The 24,873-nt window shown below is 45.1% G+C and overlaps 1 protein-coding gene across 50 annotated transcripts in view; it reads left to right on the forward strand.

Annotated features, from left to right (window-relative positions):
- EPB41L3 (erythrocyte membrane protein band 4.1 like 3) overlaps positions 1-24,873 on the forward strand; it is a 904,669-nt gene that overhangs the window by 759,800 nt on the left and 119,996 nt on the right. For 15 of the 50 annotated variants that reach the window (XM_085606026.1, XM_085606028.1, XM_085606027.1 and 12 more), the window contains 3 exons: positions 3,868-4,596; positions 5,536-5,658; positions 11,761-11,883. The exons of 14 other annotated variants lie outside the window; for them this stretch is intronic. In XM_085606026.1, coding sequence (XP_085462152.1) covers positions 3,868-4,596; positions 5,536-5,658; positions 11,761-11,883 — 975 coding nt within the window. The remainder of the gene's footprint in view (positions 1-3,867; positions 4,597-5,535; positions 5,659-11,760; positions 11,884-24,873) is intronic. 21 more of the 50 variants (XM_085606061.1, XM_085606036.1, XM_085606038.1 and 18 more) reach the window with 3 other exon arrangements.

Here is a 24,873-nt window from a genome sequence, read left to right on the forward strand (position 1 = left end):
TTAAATTTAAATGCCAGTGGCTGGATTTAAAAAACTTAGTAATATTGATAAATGCTTTAGGAAATCAATAATAGGCACAGTCAGTAAGGTTCATGATCCCTTTGACACAAAAACTATAATGTACTGGAATGTATCCACGATTTTCATATTGTGCTTTTATCACTTGAATTGGGCATCAAATGTGTGACCAAGATTTAAGAACACAAGAAACTGGTGTTTCAACTTGTAGCCCAACTTCAAGGAGGAGGGGACAGGAGCCAAATATGTGCCAGGCACATATCTGATACGGATAATGAAATTCTGGTGCTGTGGATGCTTGTATCATTTGTAATCAACCATGGAAGCAAAACATATACAATGATCCCCAAACCGGTTTTATGTTTGCATTTTGACTGAGTGCTTGAAGTTTGTTATGGACAGGACTCAATGTAAGCTCTACCAGTAGTTTCAGTGTTCGTATCCATGGGTAGGCCGACACTTGCCTAGAAATGTGTGTCTCTCTCTGAACTACAACACTTGCTGCCAGGCTTGAGTAGCTTTCCAGCTAAAAACTCTAAACACACAAATAAAATGTTGGGCATTTCATGCATTTGCTTCTGCTTACATAATACATCTGTTGGAGCGGATGTAACAAGATGAGCTTTGGCACAGGCAACAAATCATCAGGTGCTGAAGAGATAGTTGCCATACTGCTGACAACAAGCAAAAGGATCCTTAGGCCATTGGCCTAGCAACAGCTGCTCTGAAAATAACTTTGGCTTTTCCTGGAGCCAAAAGTTTCCAATTTCCCACAAAGATTGGACAAAAGACAGAACATAGCAAAAGTGGCTGAGTAACACCCCTGTTTTAAATCGTAGGGCTTAATGATGGCAAAAAATATAAAGAAGGCTTGGTCCTATACAGAAACATTCCTTCTGTGCCCAAAACATCTGGATTAACAACTTGCAAGGAAGCATTAGCCTCTTACATTGTAACCAGGAAAATTCTGTCAGAATGGTACACAATAAGATTCTGCTCTACAGATTGTCCTTGGTCCAGACCACTTAACGATTCACATCCAGTAGACCTACATAATAATGTGGACAATAGTTATGTTCCACAGCATATGCCTGTGGATAATCAGAAATATTCACAGGTTGGTGATAGTTGGATAAGGAGATGAGGAGGAGGAGATTAGTCAAAGCCACTCCTTTGGAAGATTTTAAGTCGTTCCTATTGTGGCTGTCTCCACCTTATCAAGTGGACACATAACACAGTGCTGCAGCAGGCAGCCAGAAGAGTAAGTGGCCAATTGAGGAAGAAGATGAAAATTCCTTTTTTTTTTGCTGTAAACGGTAATGCCAATACAGCTCACAAACCAGTACCTCTCCTGGCCTGCCTAAGCCTGTCACACCCAGAATAGAAAGAAAATATCACCCTGCCCGCCAGGACCCAGTATATAATAAATCCCTTGGGTTTCAGGATCCCCTAATTGTAGCCAAAGCAATTAATTGATCCGTAACCATCAGAGTTAAAACTTGTCCAAGACATAGCTACATGTATTGCAGAAGAAAATTGGGTTCTAAACTCCTGCTCAGTGTTGTACGGCAAAGTCCACTAACAATTTTAATCTGCACAGTCATCAGCAATGGAATAAAATTGAGGAGCTGATACAACATTTCCCTGAAGATCATAGCTGGGGGCTTAGGAAGCTCACTATAGCAATCTTACAGAAAGGAAAACTGATTGTAAATGCATGTTGATGGCATTCCTTGATTCCATAGTCACTTTGTGGCTCTGATGGCAGTGTAGGCTGTAGGTTTGATGCTGTTTGGCCTCTTCTGGCAAGATCTGCCACCCAGGTTCTCAAGGAACTCATGGCTGCCCCTCTCAGTTGATAGATAAGCCTAACCCCATAATCTGTGTTTAAGGGGATGCCCAATATATTCTCATCACTGAGGGGATAAACTTGTCAGCTCTGTCTTGTAAGACATTTGCATATTTGAAGTGGTGTACTGTACTCTGTGTGGAGAATCTGGAAACCTCATTGTTGCTAGCCAAAGGTGTTCAAGAAACATTTTACACAGGCAGAGATTCTGCTTGTCCACCCACCAACATAAATGATGTACTAAAATGATTGAAATATCCTGGATGCTTCAGGTTTTCATTCGATATGCCTCTGCTAAAGACACAAATGCTTCTCGTTCACATAAGAACAAATGTTTGGAGGGTAGGAACACAGATGTACATATTGGGAATGTGGAATGTGATCATTTTGCAAGAAATACCTCTTCTTCCTGAACTTAAGTGATGTTTCTGAATCTGAAATCTTTCTGTTACCAAAGAGCAAGGAAACAATAAAAAAAACTATGTTGATGTGTTAATTCATTTTGCCAGATTAATGCTTCACAAATAGGAGTTCGGCACCAAAGTAGTTCAAGCTTAGTGTTATGAATCTGATGTGTTCTCATAGACAGAAAACACAAACTGCACCTAGAAGGTATCTGTACTTAATTAAAGACATCATGCATTCAATGCTTTTCATCTGGCGGACTGGCTGCATTTTAATAATGTATGCCAATCACTAGCCACCTTTTGTAAGGGGCTCTCAATAATGAAGATCACCCGTAGCTTCATTGCTATTTTTAAGAGCACCACTTTAAGCTTTTTACCCATCTTCAGCTATCATTGATGTTCACCTCCTTGTGATCTAAGTATGCTGTCCCAGAGAGACTGTTTGCTTGTTTCCTGTAGCAGTAAAAGTAGAATTTGAATAATTCAAACCAAAATTGTATAAGAATTGACTGAAATAAAACAAATTTCAAACGATTCAATCCACTTTACTTCAAAAATTTGGTTTGACTCCGAGGTATCTCACACACTTGGGCTTCCTGGTGTTGTTTTTCAGGCATCAGGTGACACACACATTTCCAGTACATGGATGTCAGAAGAAAGATTTTACATTAAAAAAGATTCACTTTATAAACATTATTCTAAAATACACTTGTATCCTAAGCTCATTATGATAGCTTTGATCTGTGATTGTGCTGTTAACCTGTTTGATTAAAAAAAGCTCCTAGTACATGTAGAAAGGAATGGAACAAACATTCTCCGAAGACGTTTTTGAGATTAGAGAGTTTTTGCATAATATGTTTTACTTTGCAAATCAATTTTCTATGCACTGCTTGTGCCTGCAGCTGTACCAACTGATCCCATGTGTCCATCCGTCCTCTTTTTCACTGTACAGCTGATTGATTCACTTATCATCCAGCCGTTATTTTGGAGAAATTACAATTCGATCTTGGTGCTTGTTATTTTTTGCCAAGGTCTCGTTCTAGACCTTATGCAAAATGAACCTGTCAAGGAGATGGAATGAACTGCTGCTGCTCATCAGCTTATTCTAGTCTACCAGAAAAAGTGTGACGTAATTGCTCAAATTTTGCAGTGCCTCGGTGAGCTGCACAGTAGTTAAGGAGAGATCTCAGTCCAAACATCATTGTATGTTTGTACTGTTGGGCCAACCATAAAGTGTCTTTACAGGCATCAAAAAATCATAAAATTGATACTAGACCTGCAGATTGAGTAACTTGAATAAACTCCATATCTTGTGCCCATTTCAGAAATACATAGATTTCCTTGATACCTATTTTTCACTTTTTATATTGTACCAAATGAATTTCTGTAAACTCAGGTTTAGGTAGTATATTTGTATCAGATAGGCAAAGGAAAAATAATTGTCCATATGAAAGAGTAAAGCATGTTAGACTTAAAGAAGAAGAGTTGCTTTTTTTTAAGTCAGAATTCCCTTGTATCAAAATTGAGTTCTTGCATTCCTTAAAGAGAGACTACGATTCAGCTATTCTAACATAGCTTTTATTTCAAATATAGGGCTCAGAGGATTGGGTTATTGTAGACAAACTGCCCACTAAGGTAGTTGATGAGCCGAAAAACGTTGTGACATACAAACTGACGATGGTGACCAGTAAAACCGGTGATCGGCCAAGTGAAATCACCACATCCAGGGAATTTCAGAGTCATGATGCCTTCCGCAGTGAAAGGCACTCAGTGGAAGAGGAGCACAAGCAGCAAATGTTCACATTTGGGAAATCGTATGATGCAGTATCAGGGAAAATTGTAACAATGGCAAGTACAGAAAAGGAGGATGAAAAAAAAGTGACTTCCCCATCACATGAACTGCTCCAAAAATCAGAAAAGGGGGTAGCTGACATTGTCAAAAATTTTAAAGTGATTGGCCAGTATGAGGTTCGTGAACCTCACATTGAGGAAAAGGCCAGAAAAGTCTCAGAAGGACAGACAACAATAAGAAGATTATCAGAAAATTTGTCAACCATCAAAGAGTTGGATTCACTTCAGCCAAGCCCAGAAGAGGATGTTCAGAAGAAAGGGCAAACGTTGGTTCAAGAAGTCCATGGTATAGTGGTAGGAGAAGCAGTGAAAACCACCACAGCTGGAGAACAAATTGAGCATCAAGCTATCAAAATAGACACACCTGTTTGGAAAGACAAGAAGTTATCTGAGTGGCGATATTCCAGAGAACCACCCTTTACCATTGCTACTGCTCACTTTGTAACCGAGTCATCTACTTCTAGAATCGTGGTAACAAGAAGCTTGACTTTGTGCTCCACAGCTTTAAGATCAAGCATGAATATCCTGCAAATCCTTGCTTCATTGCACCTTTGAGTTCATGTCCCGCTTAGCTTTGTATTCATAGCTAAACCCAGCTTTTAAACAGTTATTTTGTTACCTCTGCTAAGTTAGCTTTACAGTCCAAAGCGGGCATCAGTGCAACAGAGTTTTATTATTGCTGACCCAGCGTACAAAAACTGCCCTAACAATTCTCTTAAATACATCCAAATCCCTTTTCTAACATGCATGGGCCCTACTGAACAAATGCTTAGCTTGAGTTGAAGAAGTACTCAAGTCCATGCATGGCCTAATCTTAAGATTAGGGCTGCAGGAGCTGCATAGTGTATGTGACTTTTCAGTTGATCCATGCTTGAAATCTTCTGTGGCTGTCTAATTTCATGGGATCATTGTGACATTCACATCAACACTGTACATGATGGTCGGGACATAGGTTGACTAGTAGGCCAGTCAACTGGTATTCCTTCAAGACTGTTTTCAAAAGAATGTCACCAGCATTGCTCTGAACACATAATTGATTTCTTGCACAAATGGAGCATGTTATGCTGTGAAAAAAAGTATGAGGGGTTGAACGCTCTTTTTGTTCTTCCAAACCAAATATTAAATATGTAGTCTTTTGTTTAGGTTTCTGAAAACCCTTTTTTATTACCTATCTAAATAATTTCCGATTTGACTATTTTAGTTGTTCAGTGGGGCTCACTGCTTTATGATTACTTACAGCTATAAACTGATGAGTTTTTCCCTTTTCGTTTCATGTCTCTAACCTTACTTTCACACTATTCCGCCTTTTCCCTGCATTGCAATATACAGTTTTGTCTTGTTAACTCAGAGATGTCCTGTGTATGTTTGTCTTTTCTATGTGTGTGACTCTATATTTCTCTGTCTGTGTAGAAAAAAGAAATCTCTGGCGAAGTGACAGTGGATGGTTCTGATATCTACAGTGTCATAGAAACTTCTCGGAAACCCACTGAGTATTTAGGCGGGGTTGCTTCTTCTTCACCGAGATGGGCTCAGGTGTTCAATTTTTTCTAAATATTAATTCCTTACTTTATGACCTCCTAATGTTTTGTACTGTTTCATCTTTCTTCTCAGATTTTTGTTTATAATTAGAATGCCTATAATGTAAAACCTCCATCTGGACAGTTTAATAGTCGTGTAGCAGGGCAGAGCAAACTAAGGTCCTGTTGTAGGGTTTGGCAGACTGTACTTGGCCCGTCAGAGTGGAGGAGAATTTTACCTTCAAAACCCTCATGAGCTACTGTCTGCCAAATTTAGAGATAACTGCCATCCCAGCCGCCATCTATGTGCCTTATAAGGAACAATAAACATGACGGTTGCCTTCAAGGTACAAAAGATTTGGTGGGCATCCGCTGCCAGTTTTGAAAAGTGTCTACCAAACTTTTACAAAGTTTTGATTTTCAGAAAAAAACTTCCAAAGCACAAACTTGTTTAGGAAAAACAAAAAACGAATGACCCCAACAGCCTGGGATTTTTCTCGCAGGGTGCAAGATAGTTTTGTGGGGCACCTTTCTTGAGGGCCCCTACTCCTTTGAACAGCTGAAGGAAAGACTTGGTTGATGGAGCCAACTGGGTCACCATTGACAGAAAGCTTAACGTCTGCCCGAATGAGACAGGTGGACTGAGGGTTTGGCAGACAGGGTACTCCGTCACATTAATGGCAGAGCACCCGATTTGGCAAACTCTAATCAGGCCCTACTTCCTTGATGAAGATGTCAGTAGAAGTGATGCTGGGAAAAACTACTTAATGTATGCTTGATTAACTACAAATGAAATGTGCCACTCTTGAAAATACTTTATTTGATTAAAAAATATAATCATAAAAGCAGAACATACATACACACCACACATATACAAAAAAAGATAGTTAAAATGGCCAAGAATGATATAAAAGTTCAAATTTTAAAAATATGTAGCGGCAGAATGTTAATAATGTGGCAAAGAAATGAGTGTTACTGTCAGAGTCTAAGATAGGGGCCCAGAATTATAAGGAAACCCAGAGAATGTAAACATTTCATTAAAACAGTCGTCAAATAGCAGTGTCAATAAAAATCATCGGAGTCACATACCCTGATATTGCTGGCATTGATAGCACAGGAGAGACCAGAATGAAGTCTTATAGGTCTACAGTTTTGTTTTAGACACCTGTGACTCTCTTTAGAATTGTTAACGGGCCTGCAATTTGCTGGTTAAATTTACGATATACATGATAAATAAAAATAGTACAACCTATGTTTAAAACTGTATTCTCTGGGTTCAAGGCCGCAATAATTGCCTGTCTGCAGGTCCGAGCTCCCAGTCTGTTCCATTCTGGCCTCAATTTTAGTCCACGCTGAGTCAGGAGAGCGGGACAGTGGCATGCAACATGCTCCATAGATTCCACCGGGGCCTCACAACCCCTGCACTGTTAATTATTTGACGAGCAACGCCAGATAGGTATGTGTTTCAGCAAGTGCCATTCCCCAGTCTAAGTGCCATAAATCGCAATTTTAAATACAAAGAATATGTGCAGGGCAGGTATGATGACGGTGATGCCAACTGATAAGAGTTAATGACTGCCCATGCATGCTTGCGTTTGGCAAAGTACGCTTCTTAATGCTGGTTTTAAAAGCTGTTTGACTGGGGTTTAGGTTCCAAAGGTCACCTGCTGAAAATTGCTGAAGACATTCATTAAAAAATTTACTATAGGACCCACTTGGATTATTAGTGCCAATATCAGACCACAGCAAAGACTCAAGGGAACCGGCTTCAGCCCGCCTTAGCTTATGACACAGATTTAAGTAGGCACCTGCACTGGAAATTACATAATTTAGGAGGCCCAGTTCTAGTCTAATCTGTGCAGCGGAGGCAGATTTCGGCATGTGAAAAACACTTTTATAGATCTTAGTCACGTGTTGATTTAATGTTGTGCTGATTTTACCCCTGAAGATTTCAAAACCATATGATAACATGGGGACTACTTTAGCTTTCATAACTTCCATCATTGGGGCCAAACTCGGACCCATCAGTTTTTTTTAGAGTTTCGAGAAGTTCAATCGGAGATCTGTGTCTTTCATTGAAATGTCACAACGATGCTTAACAAAGGTGCCCCTAGAGTCAAAGTTAACCCCCAAGTATTTATAGGATTTTCCTATGACAAGACTGGAATTGTTGTATGATCAGCCAAAACCTCCATAACGTTTTCTGCCGAATATAACCACTTGGGTTTTCTTTAAATTAATCTCTAGGTTATTCTTAACGGTATAACTATGTAGTTTGTTTAACAATCGTTGCAGCCCTACTCGGGTAAGGCTAAAGAGAACAAGATCATCAGCATACAGAAGGTTACTTAACTGCACCCCACCGATCTTGGGGGAATGGCTATTTATCTCGTCCAAATCGGCTGAGAGATCGGCAATAAACAGGTTGAAAAGCAATGGGGCTAGCACACACCCCTTTCTCACTCCTCGTGTTGTTAAAATTTTTCGAGACAGGTGTGTGCCAGTGTCAAGCTTGACTTGAATCCAGGTGCTGGAATATAGTTGGACAATGGCCTCCAGTAGTTTGACTGGGATTCCCCATTTCATTAACTTTGCCCAAAGTGCTTCCCTGGGGACCCGGTCAAAGGCAGCTTTAAAATCAACAAAACAACAGAAGATCAGCTTTGATGAAATAAGCGATTTGTCCATAAGTACTGATAATGCCAATAAATTAGACTAAGTACCTGAATTTACAGTAAAGCCCGTTTGGTTTTTGGGAATCAAGCCTTTTTGGTCCGCTCAGGCTCTCAATTCTTCAAGTAAAATGCTCGCAAAGTACTTTGCCAAATTGTCCAGTAAGGCTATCAACCTATAGTTGTTTGGCGACGAATGGGCGCCGGACTTATATATTGGGTGAATTACTGCCCCTCGCCATGAGTCTGGTATAGTTGAACAGCTCAGCACAGATCTAAAGAGGGTTGCTAATTGTTGTGCCCAATAGGGAACATTTGCTTTGGACAAGGCCTGTGGCAGGCCATTTGGGCCTGGTGCTCCATCCGCTCTCGGTTTTGATAATATTTTGACCAGCCTTGCTTGAGTAATAGAGATCAACTCACATTGAGGCTGCGTCAGCTCTTGGGTATTATCCTGGTTCTCCAAAGGCCCATCTTTAGACGTAAAGGAGGTGTTTGTTACTAAAAAGTCTGCACCTTCATTGGCCTTAAAGTGGTCGGTCAGAAATGTAACCCATTCTGCCTCAGCAATGTTTGCACTCCCCTGTCTGGTTGTTCCATTGAGTAGTCTATTCAGTAATGCCCAAAATCTTCTTGAATTACGGTTTTTGCTTTCCCAAAGAAGTTTACCCCAAAATTGATCAAGATGAAGTCGTTTATCTTGTTTGGATGCCTGTCTGTAGTTTTTCTGAGCAATTTTGTAATTGATCAAACGGTCATTGGATTCTGGATGCTTCCTGATTGCCCGCAAAGCGGTATTTCTGATCTTTTTTAATTTCATAGTTTGACTTGATATAAAAAACTGGGAGCTACAAGTAGTCGTATGAGGATGCGAATGCGATGGAAAAGGTTTAACAGATGATAGCAAAAGTGTGACCAATCAGTGATATGAGAAATTATGGGATAGAGGCCACCTAATGTAAAAGACAGACATTCCTTCTTGATGTTGATACTAATTTCATCGTTCCATCGTAAGTGTTTTACATTTTCTGAATGGACTCCTTTATGAGTTATTGGGGCGGTATTGTGGTAAACTGAGTTAGTATGAAGGATGACAACTTGTGGTCGATGGTCGCTCTCTGATCGCGCTTTGATGCTGTAGTTTTCCAAGTGAGAAAACATGGCTACGTTACAAATGGTGTAATGTAAAAATGAAAACTTTCGTCCATTTGTCCATGACCAATTTGGGGGAGTATCCTGCGTGAACCTGCCATTCATTACGATGAAACCTGCACTAAGGAGTAGCAACACACAGAATTCCCCCAAAGCACAGTATAAGGGCCCGATTCACAGAACTAACTTAAGACAAAATCCTAAACTTACTACCATTTTGGTATTCACAGAAGGCACTTACTCATTTTGGTATTCACAGAAGGCACTTACTCATTTCGGTATTCACAGAAGTTAGGAGTCCTAACTTTAGGACTCCTAAATGCCTTCTGTGAATACCGAAAGCCTTAAAATTAGGATTTTTCTCAGTTTAGTAGTAGTATAGTTAGGACTCCTAACTTTAGGACTCCTAAATGCCTTCTGTGAATACCAAAAGTCTTAAAATAAGGATTTTTCTCAATTTAGTAGTCCTAAAGTTAGGACTCCTAACTTTAGGACTCCTAAATGCCTTCTGTGACTCCCGAAAGCCTTAAAATTAGGATTTTTCTCAGTTTAGTAGTAGTATAGTTAGGACTCCTAAATGCCTTCTGTGAATACCGAAAGTCTTAAAATTAGGATTTTTCTCAATTTAGTAGTCCTAAGTCTAAATTTAGGACTACTAAATTGAGAAAAATCCTAATTTTAAGACTTTCGGTATTCACAGAAGGCATTTAGGAGTCCTAAAGTTAGGAGTCCTAACTATACTACTACTAAACTTAGAAAAATCCTAATTTTAAGACTTTCGGTATTCACAGAAGGCATTTAGGAGTCCTAAAGTTAGGAGTCCTAACTTCTGTGAATACCGAAATGAGTAAGTGCCTTCTGTGAATACCAAAATGAGTAAGTGCCTTCTGTGAATACCAAAATGGTAGTAAGTTTAGGATTTTGTCTTAAGTTAGTTCTGTGAATCGGGCCCCTAGTGATTTGAAGGTTTGGACTGGGATTTCAATGCCGACAGAGACAATGAGGGGAGATCTTCCAGATCCGACGGGTCTCTCTGAAACAAGTTGGTATTAAAGTCCCCGGTAAGCAGACAGTCGGCGTAGGGAAAGACCACAGCCAGGTCGCTCAAAATTTTAAGGAGACGATTTAGGTGAGCTCTTTTTGTCCGGACGCTTGGATTAATATAAACATTAGGCAACAATAGAGGTCGCTGTTGTCTCCACGAGCTAACTTTAACTCCAAGCAGCCAATCCTCGTCGATGTTTAATAGCTCTGTTGGGCCCTTTAGGCTGCATGAGATGTAAATAGGCAATCCTCCCTTAAGGCGACCATAGTTGCTGACTCTGACAGCTGGTTTCCAAAATTCAATAAATCCATCAATAGGACAACTACAAGTGGCCCATGTTTCCTGAACCTCAATCAGATTGTGGCTAAAAATATTGTTTCGGGTCTCTAGTGAGGACATTTTAAGGTGAAGGCCACTAATGTTCCATGAACACAGGGAGAGGCGCGGCTCAGGCTGGTGTTTTATACCAGCCTGGCATCAGTGCCACCGGGCATCAGTGCAACAGAGTTTTATTATTGCTGACCCAGCGTACAAAAACTGCCCTAACAATTCTCTTAAATACATCCAAATACCTTTTCTAACATGCATGGGCCCTACTGAACAAATGCTTAGCTTGAGTTGAAGAAGTACTCAAGTCCATGCATGGCCTAATCTTAAGATTAGGGCTGCAGGAGCTGCATAGTGTATGTGACTTTTCAGTTGATCCATGCTTGAAATCTTCTGTGGCTGTCTAATTTCATGGGATCATTGTGACATTCACATCAACACTGTACATGATGGTCGGGACATAGGTTGACTAGTAGGCCAGTCAACTGGTATTCCTTCAAGACTGTTTTCAAAAGAATGTCACCAGCATTGCTCTGAACACATAATTGATTTCTTGCACAAATGGAGCATGTTATGCTGTGAAAAATCGTATGAGGGGTTGAACGCTCTTTTTGTTCTTCCAAACCAAATATTAAATATGTAGTCTTTTGTTTAGGTTTCGGAAAACCCTTTTTTATTAAATATCGAAATAATTTCCGATTTGACTATTTTAGTTGTTCAGTGGGGCTCACTGCTTTAGGAGTACTTGCAGCTATAAACTGATGAGTTTTTCCCTTTTCGTTTCATGTCTCTAACCTTACTTTCACACTATTCCGCCTTTTCCCTGCATTGCAATATACAGTTTTGTCTTGTTAACTCAGAGATGTCCTGTGTATGTTTGTCTTTTCTATGTGTGTGACTCTATATTTCTCTGTCTGTGTAGAAAAAAGAAATCTCTGGCGAAGTGACAGTGGATGGTTCTGATATCTACAGTGTCATAGAAACGTCTCGGAAACCCACTGAGTATTTAGGCGGGGTTGCTTCTTCTTCACCTAGATGGGCTCAGGTGTTCAATTTTTTCGAAATATTAATTCCTTACTTTATGACCTCCTAATGTTTTGTACTGTTTCATCTTTCTTCTCAGATTTTTGTTTATAATTAGAATGCCTATAATGTAAAACCTCCATCTGGACAGTTTAATAGTCGTGTAGCAGGGCAGAGCAAACTAAGGTCCTGTTGTAGGGTTTGGCAGACTGTACTTGGCCCGTCAGAGTGGAGGAGAATTTTACCTTCAAAACCCTGATGAGCTACTGTCTGCCAAATTTAGAGATAACTGCCATCCCAGCCGCCATCTATGTGCCTTAAAAGGAACAATAAACATGACGGTTGCCTTCAAGGTACAAAAGATTTGGTGGGCATCCGCTGCCAGTTTTGAAAAGTGTCTACCAAACTTTTACAAAGTTTTTGATTTTCAGAAAAAAACTTCCAAAGCACAAACTTGTTTAGGAAAAACAAAAAACGAATGACCCCAACAGCCTGGGATTTTTCTCGCAGGGTGCAAGATAGTTTTGTGGGGCACCTTTCTTGAGGGCCCCTACTCCTTTGAACAGCTGATGGAAAGACTTGGTTGATGGAGCCAACTGGGTCACCATTGACAGACAGCTTAACGTCTGCCCGAATGAGACAGGTGGACTGAGGGTTTGGCAGACAGGGTACTCCGTCACATTAATGGCAGATCACCCGATTTGGCAAACTCTAAATCAGGCCCTACTTCCTTGATGAAGATGTCAGTAGAAGTGATGCTGGGAAAAACTACTTAATGTATGCTTGATTAACTACAAATGAAATGTGCCACTCGTGAAAATACTTTATTTGATTAAAAAATATAATCATAAAAGCAGAACATACATACACACCACACATATACAAAAAAAGATCGTTAAAATGGCCAAGAAGTATATAAAAGTTCAAATTTTAAAAATATGTAGCGGCAGAATGTTAATAATGTGGCAAAGAAACGAGTGTTACTGTCATAGTTTAAGATAGGGGCTCAGAATTATAAGGAAACCCAGAGAATGTAAACATTTCATTAAAACAGTCGTCAAATAGCAGTGTCAATAAAAATCATCGGAGTCACATACCCTGATATTGCAGGCATTGAGAGCACAGGAGAGACCAGAATGAAGTCTTATAGGTCTACAGTTTTGTTTTAGACACCTGTGACTCTCTTTAGAATTGTTACCGGGCCTGCAATTTGCTGGTTAAATTTACGATATACATGATAAATAAAAATAGTACAACCTATGTTTAAAACTGTATTCTCTGGGTTCAAGGCCGCAATAATTGCCTGTCTGCAGGTCCAAGCTCCCAGTCTGTTCCATTCTGGCCTCAATTTGTGTCCACGCTGAGTCAGGAGAGTGGGACAGTGGCATGCAACATGCTCCATAGATTCCACCGGGGCCCCACAACCCCTGCACTGTTGATTATTTGACGAGTAACGCCAGATAGGTATGTGTTTCAGCAAGTGCCATTCCCCCAGTCTAAGTGCCATAAATTGCAATTTTAAATACAAAGAATATGTGCAGGGCAGGTATGATGACGGTGATGCCAACTGATAAGAGTTAATGACTGCCCATGCATGCTTGCGTTTGGCAAAAGTACGCTTCTTAATGCTGGTTTTAAAAGCTGTTTGACTGGGGTTTAGGTTCCAAAGGTCAACTGCTGAAAATTGCTGAAGACATTCATTAAAAAATTTACTTTAGGACCTACTTGGATTATTTTTTTTTTTATTTTTTTATTTTTTTTTTTTAAACCGTTTATTACAATCTCAAATATATACAGGTATGGGCCTACAACCTTCCGGCCGGCCGCTAAAATGACAGCAATTAGTGACATATATACAATAAGGCACTTGGCGTTACAGAGGCGCTAGCAGGAGGTATCAACAACGTGGGCCACATGACACTGAGCCCATAATACGGTTTCGTTTTATACAACACTAACAACATAAAACCACACCCGCAAGGCAACCCGAGAAACAGGAGTGACAACATATGCTCCTCAAATGGGGGGACCCCAACCCTACACTAAAATCGAAGGAGGGGAAGGGAAATAGGTCCGGGACTGGGAAAACACTGTGCCCGGGATTGGGGGAGGGGGTCATCTAGGGAGACGGAGCTGGTGAAGCGGGAGGCAACAATGGCGGCTCGCAAATACCCCCGCGGTAGGCGTTCCAGGGGCCCCACACCTTCAGCCACGCCCCAGGCTTACCCCGCGCCACATACACCACTTTCTCTCGGAACATGCACCAATCCATGTGTTCTTTCCAGGCCGACACTGCCGGGGGCCTCTGGGATCCCCACAGTTGAGCAATGTCACGTTTAGCGATCATATAACCCAGCGTCACCCATCGCGTCTGTGGAACCGAATAGTCGGTCGGTTCCCACACATTCAGCAGGCATCTCCTTGCTTCAGGCACCAGCACGACATGCGTGACCGCTCGCAGGACCTCATGCACACCACGCCAGAATCGCTCCACCCTCGGGCATTCCCACAGAATATGTAAAAAAGTCGCCAATGCACCGCACCCACGCCTACACAGTCCATCCTCGGCATAGCCCATACGCAGAAGCCCTGGCCCCGTCATGTACACCCGGTGAAGTATCTTAAGCTGGACGAAGCGAAGGCGAGCCGGGATGGCCACCTCCTTCGGGGAGGCCACCGCGGAAATCCAGTCCTCGTCGTCCAGCTCCAACCCATCGGCAACCCAAGCCTCGCGGAGCCCAGTCAGTAAGTCCGAGCGGTCATTAATCAACTTCTTGTAGATGAGGGAAATCGTGCTGTCTGGAACGTGGCCATCTAGCACTCTATCCTCCAATGGGGAGGACTCCGGGATGGCGGCCACGTCTGGGAAGACTGAACCCAGAGCGTGACGGACCTGCAGGTATCGAAAGTATTCACTGCCCTGCAGCTGAAACTCCGCCTGCAGTGTCTCAAATGTTTTGAATCCTCCCCTCGTCCAGAGGTCCCCCACTGTACTAATGCCTATCGTGTCCCACCTATCGAAGCCCTTCGAGGTCCATAGGGAGCCCAACCTCTCAGACGCATACAACGGTGACGCCCGGGTCAAACGGTCCTTCCATCCCATAGCTGCATTGGCCGCGTGCCATACTCGCACCATGACACGCGTGGGTCCCGTAAGGCGGGAATCGGGCACGCTAGTGTAGAGCGCTCGATTATAATCGCCACCGGGCAGGAGCATCTTGTCCATTTCAAATGCCGGGTTTAAGGCGGGCCCGTAAAGGCCATGATTAATTGCAGCTAATTGGGAGGCCCAGTAATACCGCTTAATATCCGGGAGGGCAATCCCTCCGTCATACCACGGGAGCGTCAACTTTGCCAGGGCTATACGCGGCCTCCCGTCCCAGAACAGGCGGCGCTGCAAACTCTCCACCTCACGGAAGTAGCGCGCCGGGACCAGATCCATCGAGTTCTGGAGAGCATACAAAAAGCGCGGCAAGGACATCATTTTGAACAATGCCGCCCGGCCGAGCGGTGAAAGCGGCAAGCGCCGCCAGCGCGCGACGTCCTCCTTCAAACGCTGGAGGGGGGGAAGCAAATTCCGCTCGTAGCGGGCCACCGGGTCCAGCGTAATATAGACGCCCAGGTAACGAAACCCCTGCGAGGCAATCTGGATCGAGCAGCCCCGCGGGAGAACAGGAGCCTCCCCGGAAAGCACATAGATACAGGATTTAGCCCAGTTGATGACAAGACCTGAGTTACGGCCGAAGGAGCGCAGAACATCGACCAGGACAATCAGTGATTTACGCGGGGAGGCTAAGTACAACAGGATGTCGTCGGCATAGAGGGACACGCGGTCCTCATACTCAGGGGTCCAACGGAGACCACGGATAGAAGGGTGCCACCGCAGCCACTCAGCCAGGGGTTCCAAGGCCAGTGCAAACAGGAGCGGCGACAGGGGGCAACCCTGTCGCGTGCCCCGTCCCAGCACGAATGGGGCCGAGACTCGACCATTCACCGCCACCTGCGCCAATGGGTCAGAGTACAACAATTTGACCCAGCTGATGAATCCCGGGCCAAATCCAAATTTCGCCAACATCGCCCAGATGTACGGCCACTCGAGCGTGTCAAACGCCATGGTGGCGTCCAAGGACGCCAAGATGGCCGGCTCCCGCACGAATGGAACACGCGCGAGCACCCCGTGCAAGCGCCGCAAGTTAAGAGCCGTGTTGCGATGGGGAATGAAGCCGGACTGGTCTTGGTGGACCAGATCGCCCACCACGCCGACCAGCCGGTTGGCAAGCACCTTGGCGAGGATTTTAGGCTCCGCATTCAAAAGCGAGATCGGCCGATAGGATGTAACCCGGTCTCGCGGTCTCCCCTCCTTGTGGATGACCACGATGGTAGCTAGACGCTGGTCCGGCGGGAGGGAGCCCCGCGAGTGTGCCGCAAGGAACATCGCACGGAGGTGAGGTGCCAGTACATCCGGTCGCAGCTTATACAATTCGATAGGAAGGCCATTCGGGCCCATGGCCTTGCCCGAGGCGACCGAGCGTATGGCGAGGGCGATTTCATCCGAGGTGGGAGCGGCATCCAACGAATCCCTGTCCTCCACTGAAAGCGAGGGCAGCGCGATGTCCCGCAGCAGGGCGTGGGAGTCCTCCTCCGAGCAGGGAGAGACCGGAGAATATACCTCGCGGAAATAATCCGCGAAGCAAGAAACAATGCCTTCCGGCTCAGTAATTCTTACACCATCCATCCTCTCAATCAGCGGGACCACACGACTAGCTCTCTCTTTCTTATCCAACCACGCAATCAATTTGCCAGCCTTATCACCCACATCATACAGTCGCCCCTGTTGCTCTCTGCTAAGGCCCCTGGCCGCCTCCGTGACGAGGGCCCTATAGGCCGCCTGTTTAAGGTGTAGAACATGCAGCGCCGCGTCAGTCACCCCACTCCCCAGATCGCCCTCCAATTCAGTAATTTCGGCCTCCACCCGGGTCACCTCCTCCTGTGCGCGTCTGCGGGCATGGGAGATAAAGGAGAGGGCCTCCCCCCTGAGAACTGTTTTAAAGGCTTCCCACAGGGAGATAGCCGACGGAACGGACCCCACATTCTCCTCAAAATACCGTTGCAATGACTTAATTAGGTCAGCGCGAATAGTGGGGTCACGCAGGTACCAAGCATTGATTGGGGCTACCCTGCCCTCTCCCCTCGGGAAGACACCCAAGTGCAACAGGAGCGGGGAATGATCTGAAATACCCCGCGCCAGATGGCGCACCTCTCCCACCCTCCCAGCATAGGCCGCAGGGACAAGGACATAGTCAAGCCGCGAGAGGCTACCATGGGCACCCGAATGGAAGGTGTACTGCAGCTGGGTGGGATGCTTTAAACGCCAGCAGTCCACCAATCCCAATGTGTCCAAAAGGCCCGCTAACCACGCCTGTGCCCGGGGGAGGTCCCTAGGGGGATGACGATCCATAGTCCCAGAAGCCACCGCATTGAAGTCCCCCCCAACCACCAGAAGCCCCCCCGGGAGGTCAAGAAGGAGGCGTCCCAGATCTGCAAAGGTGGTGGACTGTAGCCCCGGTGGGACATACACAGAGACAAAGACAACTACCCTGCCCTCCATCCTCCCCACCAAGACAGTGTAGCGTCCCCTCTCATCATGGCGCACCTCGTCTATTTCTAGCGGGAGCGAGGTCTTGATCATGATGCCCACCCCCCGCGAGCCCGATGTGAAGCCCGAGTGGGCCACCAAGCGAAAGCCACGGCGATTCATGGCACAAAAGGAGTTACCAATAAGGTGTGTCTCTTGCAGAAAGACCACATCAGGCGAAATCCGTTTCAAATACTGCAGGACCACACCCCGCTTGATCCTATCACCCAGTCCGTTAACATTCCAGGACAGCAACGTCAAGTCCCTACCCCCCATCACATAACGAAGCCATCATTTGTCCCCCCCAGAGCATCTCAAAAACAACAATACAATAACGGGTTTGCCTTGCGGTAGAAACGAACCACACCCCACCCCAACCCAACCCACCCAACCCAACAGAACTCCCCCCACCCTGCACCCCTGCATGAGCCCAAACAGCCCCCCCAAAGTGCAGTGTGCCTGTCGCCCCATAGATACGAAAACTAACTAGTCCCCCAGAGGAGGAGGGAGATCCCCCAAGAGACCCCACACGACCCCCACAGGAGGGGAACTTACCCTAACAGTCAATAGTAACAACAACGCAGTCCAGAGCAAGGCCTACCATTAGTCCCTCAGTCCTGATCCGGCGGGCCCTCCCCACCAACCGCACCCCCCCCACCCCCCGGTCCCGATCTCCGGGCAAAGTGTCTAGCCAGTCCCCGGCCACTTCGGGTCGATCAAAAAAGTGCGTGCGGCCATCCACCTCCACTCTCAGCTTAGCTGGAAAAAGCATCGCATATTTGAGATTCAGGTCCCTTAGGCGACGTTTAACACCAAGAAAGCTCAGTCTCTGTTTTTGGACTGCCGGAGTGAAGTCAGGATAGAAATTGATGTCCATATTGTCAAGTTTGACCGGCCCTTGTAGCCTGGAAGTCTGTAGGATAGCGTCTCTGTCCCGAAAATTGAAGATCCGGGCGATGAGAGGCCTCGGAGGGGCTCCAACCTTAGGCCTACCCCCGGGGACCCTGTGGGCACGCTCCACCGCAAAGAATTTACTCAGCCCCCGAGGCTGGAGATGGGTGAGAACCAGGTCCTCGACAAATAGATCCGCTGCCTCCGCCTCGCGTCCCTCCGGCACCCCGATAATGCGGACGTTGTTCCTCCGGGCCCGACCCTCGGAATCCTCCAGCCGACGATTCATCAGGGCGCTCGCCTGGCCAAGCCTGCGCACCTCCTGTTGGAGGGCCGCTACGTCCGTTGTGAGGCCCGTGGTAGAGTGGGCCAAAGAGTCGACCCGGTCGTTGGTTTTAGACAAATCAGCCCTCACGAGGCCCACGTCCACGAGGACCGAGTCAATCTTCTGCGCCAGAGTGTCGAAGCGCTGGTCCACCGAGGCCTTCATCTCGGCGATGGCACCCATGACGTCTCGGAGGGTCAGGTCCGTGGGCAGAGCGGAAGCATCAGTCGGGCCCGTAGGGGACTTACGCGGCGCCTCTGGGGATCCCTTCTGGAGGGTGTAGCGGTCCATACTGTTGGATTGCTGGGCCGCGCCACGGCGGGCCGATTTTATCTTAGCCCGATCGCCATCTTGTTTCGTGGACATAGTTTCAATCCCCAATACGAGTCAATCTCCTCAAGAAACGGGGGGCCGACAATCCAGTTCAGGGGGTCCAGGGGGGAGCGACCACCGCTCCGCAGGACGGACCGCAGCTGGCGGACCGGCGGGGTACCCCGGCGAGACCACACCACCGCACACCGCCCCGCAACCCAACCTCGCCTGGCAGCAAGGAGGGCGCAAAAGCGAAAGTGAAAGTGCGGGGTACGCGAGTCACCCAGCCTTGCCCGCCGCTGTTGTTCACTTTGTGTCCGGATCGCCCCACAACTCCAGTACGGGGGGCCGGTGTGGAGAAGGCCGCAAACCTCAATCGATGCTCCTGACGGTGTCCGAGGTCCGATTTAAAAACGGAAAACGGGCGTCACCTCTGCTCGGGCTCACAAATACAGTCCCCTCATCTGGGACAGGATTCTGTCAGGATTTATGCAGGAGGTCGCGGAGGTCCTCGGGAGCCTCGCACCTACGCGGCCATCTTGGTTGCACGCTAGGCTCCTCCCCCCCTACTTGGATTATTAGTGCCAATATCAGACCACAGCAAAGACTCAAGGGAACCGGCTTCAGCCCGCCTTAGCTTATGACACAGATTTAAGTAGGCACCTGCGCTGGAAATTTCATAATTTAGGAGGCCCAGTTCTAGTCTAATCTGTGCAGCGGAGGCAGATTTCGGCATGTGAAAAACACTTTTATAAATCTTAGTCACGTGTTGATTTAATGTTGTGCTGATTTTACCCCTGAAGATTTCAAAACCATATGATAATGTGGGGACTACTTTAGCTTTCATAACTTCCATCATTGGGGCCAAACTCGGACCCATCAGTTTTTTTTAGAGTTTCGAGAAGTTCAATCGGAGAGCTGTGTCTTTCATTGAAATGTCACTACGATGCTTAACAAAGGTGCCCCTAGAGTCAAAGTTAACCCCCAAGTATTTATAGGATTTTCCTATGACAAGACTGGAATTGTTGTATGATCAGCCAAAACCTCCATAACGTTTTCTGCCGAATATAACCACTTGGGTTTTCTTTAAATTAATCTCTAGGTTATTCTTAACGGTATAACTATGTAGTTTGTTTAACAATCGTTGCAGCCCTACTCGGGTAAGGCTAAAGAGAACAAGATCATCAGCATACAGAAGGTTGCTTAACTGCACCCCACCGATCTTGGGGGAATGGCTATTTATCTCGTCCAAATCGGCTGAGAGATCGGCAATAAACAGGTTGAAAAGCAATGGGGCTAGCACACACCCCTTTCTCACTCCTTGTGTTGTTAAAATTTTTTGAGACAGATGTGTGCCAGTGTCAAGCTTGACTTGAATCCAGGTGCTGGAATATAGTTGGACAGTGGCCTCCAGTAGTTTGACTGGGATTCTCCATTTCCTTAGCTTTGCCCAAAGTGCTTCCCTGGGGACCCGGTCAAAGGCAGCTTTAAAATCAACAAAACAACAGAAGACGAGCTTTGATGAAATAAGCGATTTGTCAATAAGTACTGATAATGCCAATAAATTAGACTAAGTACCTGAATTTACAGTAAAGCCCGTTTGGTTTTTGGTCCGCCCAGGCTCTCAATTCTTCAAGTAAAATGCTTGCAAAGTACTTTGCCTCATTGTCCAGTAAGGCTATCAACCTATAGTTGTTTGGGGACGAATGGGCGCCGGACTTATATATTGGGTGAATTACTGCCCCTCGCCATGAGTCTGGTATAGTTGAACAGCTCAGCACAGATCTAAAGAGGGTTGCTAATTGTTGTGCCCAATAGGGAACATTTGCTTTGGACAAGGCCTGTGGCAGGCCATTTGGGCCTGGTGCTCCATCCGCTCTCGGTTTTGATAATATTTTGACCAGCCTTGCTTGAGTAATAGAGATCAACTCACATTGAGGCTGCGTCAGCTCTTGGGTATTATCCTGGTTCTCCAAAGGCCCATCTTTAGACGTAAAGGAGGTGTTTGTTACTAAAAAGTCTGCACCTTCATTGGCCTTAAAGTGGTCGGTCAGAAATGTAACCCATTCTGCCTCAGCAATGTTTGCACTCCCCTGTCTGGGTGTTCCATTGAGTTGTCTATTCAGTAATGCCCAAAATCTTCTTGAATTACGGTTTTTGCTTTCCCAAAGAAGTTTACCCCAAAATTGATCAAGATGAAGTCGTTTATCTTGTTTGGATGCCTGTCTGTAGTTTTTCTGAGCAATTTTGTAATTGATCAAACGGTCATTGGATTCTGGATACTTCCTGATTGCCCGCAAAGCGGTATTTCTGATCTTTTTTAATTTCATAGTTTGACTTGATATAAAAAAACTGGGAGCTACAAGTAGTCGTATGAGGATGCGAATGCGATGGAAAAAGGTTTAACAGATGATAGCAAAAGTGTGACCAATCAGTGATATGAGAAATTATGGGGTAGAGGCCACCTAATGTAAAAGACAGACATTCCTTCTTGATGTTGATACTAATTTCATCGTTCCATCGTAAGCGTTTTACATTTTCTGAATGGACTCCTTTATGAGTTATTGGGGCGGTATTGTGGTAAACTGAGTTAGTATTAAGGATGACAACTTGTGGTCGATGGTCGCTCTCTGATCGCGCTTTAATGCTGTAGTTTTCCAAGTGAGAAAACATGGCTAAGTTACAAATTGTGTAATGTAAAAATGAAAACTTTCGTCCATTTGTCCGTGACCAATTTGGGGGAGTATCCTGCGTGAACCTGCCGTTCATTACGATGAAACCTGCACTAAGGAGTAACAATACACAGAATTCCCCCAAAGCACAGTATAAGTGATTTGAAGGTTTGGACTGGGATTTCAATGCCGACAGAGACAATGAGGGGAGATCTTCCAGATCCGACGGGTCTCCCTGAAACAAGTTGGTATTAAAGTCCCCGTTAAGCAGACAGTCGGCGTAGGGAAAGACCACAGCCAGGTCGCTCAAAATTTTAAGGAGACGATTTAGGTGAGCTCTTTTTGTCCGGACGCTTGGATTAATATAAACATTAAGCAACAATAGAGGTCGCTGTTGTCTCCACGAGCTAACTTTAACTCCAAGCAGCCAATCCTCGTCGATGTTTAATAGCTCTGTTGGGCCCTTTAGGCTGCATGAGATGTAAATAGACAATCCTCCCTTGAGGCGACCATAGTTGCTGACTCTGACAGCTGGTTTCCAAAATTCAATAAATCCATCAATAGGACAACTACAAGTGGCTCATGTTTCCTGAACCCCAATCATATCGTGGCTAAAAATAAAGTTTTGGGTCTCTAGTGAGGACATTTTAAGGTGAAGGCCACTAATGTTCCATGAACACAGGGAGAGGCGCGGCTCAGGCTGGTGTTTTATACAATTTATAAAGTGAGGCTGGGGGACGTTAGCTTTGACAGCCTCCAAAGGATTAGGTTCTAACAAGTTTTTTCCAAATGGTCAGGCTGAGTTTTTGCACGACAAAGCTGCTGGTAGCCACCCCCAGTCTTGAGTTTCGTTGCAATTCGGGAGCGCGGACCATGGATTTCCTATTAGAGATGCGTCTCCTACAGCATTTTTTAAAAGTGAATATGGTTTACTTCTATCACTGGTCAGGGTGCGACACAGGCTTATTTGAGTGGCCGACTGCTTGGCTAATGCCATAGGATAGCCTGGATTGAAGTGGGGATAGATTTTGATTCACAAACACTACATGAAGGTCCTAAGTCAAAAAATAAACAAAATGCCGCATGATGCTGTATGTGCTGTCCCTTACATCAAAACATTAGAACATTACTGCATCACCAGGCAGGAAGATTAAAGGGTCTATCGGGCCACCCTTAATGGCGGAGCTTCGTCATGTACGACCCTCGGGGATCAGAGTCAGGGCCCCTACTCTCTTGAGCCACCCGGCTCTACTGGGTACCCGTCCCAATGATCCCTAACAAAGGAAATCTCCTGCCAAAGGTGTGCAACCAATAATTCAAAGAATACAAAAAAGTGCAGTGCGATAATGTGATAGTGTACTAAAAATGACTACGTGGTCAAAAAATCTGTTTAATGTGAATTGACCAGGTGTCATGTCTAAAAAACCAAATTAGTCAAAAAACTTATATATGACTATTTCCTGACTCGGTCTGTCTGGGTCGACATGTTTCAGCCGATCTGGTTGTTTTACCCGGCTTTCTTCAGGACCTATTAATTGATGTCAAAAAGGGCTACTGCAGGATCAATTTGGTAAACAATGGTGTAAATCAAATTCAAAGAATTCTCGTAAAAAATGTTATGTGGCCAAAGCCACCCTACCAGACTAGCATAGTTTATGCTTTGATTAGGTGTAGTCACCTCTTCTTCTTTCCTAAAAGAGAAGATAGTAGGGGTCACAAATGATTTGTGATGGGGTTTACACAGAACAAAACCGCATCAGCGAATAATGTTTAATAGTGCCTGTCTTGGGCACTACTTAGTTTATAGTATGGCCACCAGATGGTCCATATAAAAAGAACATTCTCTCAAAACATGCAGGATTGTAACTCACCCAGCGTTCTGTGGGAGAAAAGCCTCACCTCACCCGGCAGATTGCTCGGTATAGGAGGCACCGCTCTGTTAAAAATAATAAGGACACAAGAGAACGGGTTGTATAAACATATGCCAGTACTCAATGGTCCCTACATACAAGTTAACAAAAAAACAATCAACTCTTGACTCACAGGCCAACACACCCAGTGCCTGACAAAACTGTGCCATGCACATTATTTCACTTAGAGTCTGCTTGGTGATAACATCTTCCAAAGCATTATTCAAATAAAATCTAAACATATCCACAGCATACACCTCTGTTTAATGCTCAAAGTATACAGGTTAGAATGGTAGAAAAACATGTATAGAACAGAGGTTAATGCTATATCAAAAACCCAATCACAGAGATTCAAAGTTTACCCATGCTGATAATCTCGCTTGTATTATCTTAAAAATAATCCTAGATCAAGGTACACAGTTACTCAATGCCTTACCTATCCGTCGAGACCTCAAACTGGACCTCGAGCAGTCTGGGAGGTAGCGACGTCTAGGCAAAGGCTCCTTAAATAGCGGCTCCAGTTAATTGGGATTCGCGCCAAAACGCAGGTGTTGTGTTTCAACTCTGCTAAAGGTAAATCATTACAACGACGCGCATGCGTGAATACAACGTCGCCACTCCCAATAATCAGGGTTGGCCACAGCAAGCATGCGTCGCATAGTGTATGTTGCGCGTGTATTGAGACACTAACGCCGTTCTGACTGCGCATGCGCAGCCCGAAATGTCACCAACAGCTGCGCATGCGCAGTACCTCCAAACAATCACGGCAGTGGTTCGTGAAAACAACATAATGTCCACTAATACACCCATAGGAACTACTACAGAGTACACGCCAGTGTTGACACAATCCCGGAATCACGAGTTCCAGGACGGAAAAATAAAGAAAACATAAAGGAAACAAGGCAGGAGAAAACCTAGGCAGTGGTCATCTTGGTCGTTGTTAAACAATGTATAACCACACTCATACAAGCCAAAAAAGCCACTACACATCGCGCATGCGCAGTGATACAAGCCGAGCAGAGCATACAGTGTGTCGACACTGTTCAATCATGCATCGTACATTCAAGAAATCTTGGTGCATGCAGTACCAAACAACGTGCAGCACGCGATGTTTTCACTGTTGGCAAGCACATCGTGTTGTTTGTTTTGTCACTATGTCATAATATATCTCCTGAACATTGTGACTAGTACGCTAGTGTGAACATGGTGTAAGACTTGGAGGGGAGGCCTGCCCAATAACTTCTCCAAATTCTGGATCGGAGGTTAT

The sequence above is a fragment of the Triturus cristatus genome, chromosome 5_1 (genome assembly GCF_964204655.1).
Source record: "Triturus cristatus chromosome 5_1, aTriCri1.1, whole genome shotgun sequence".
In the NCBI taxonomy this organism is placed as follows: Eukaryota; Metazoa; Chordata; class Amphibia; order Caudata; family Salamandridae; genus Triturus; species Triturus cristatus.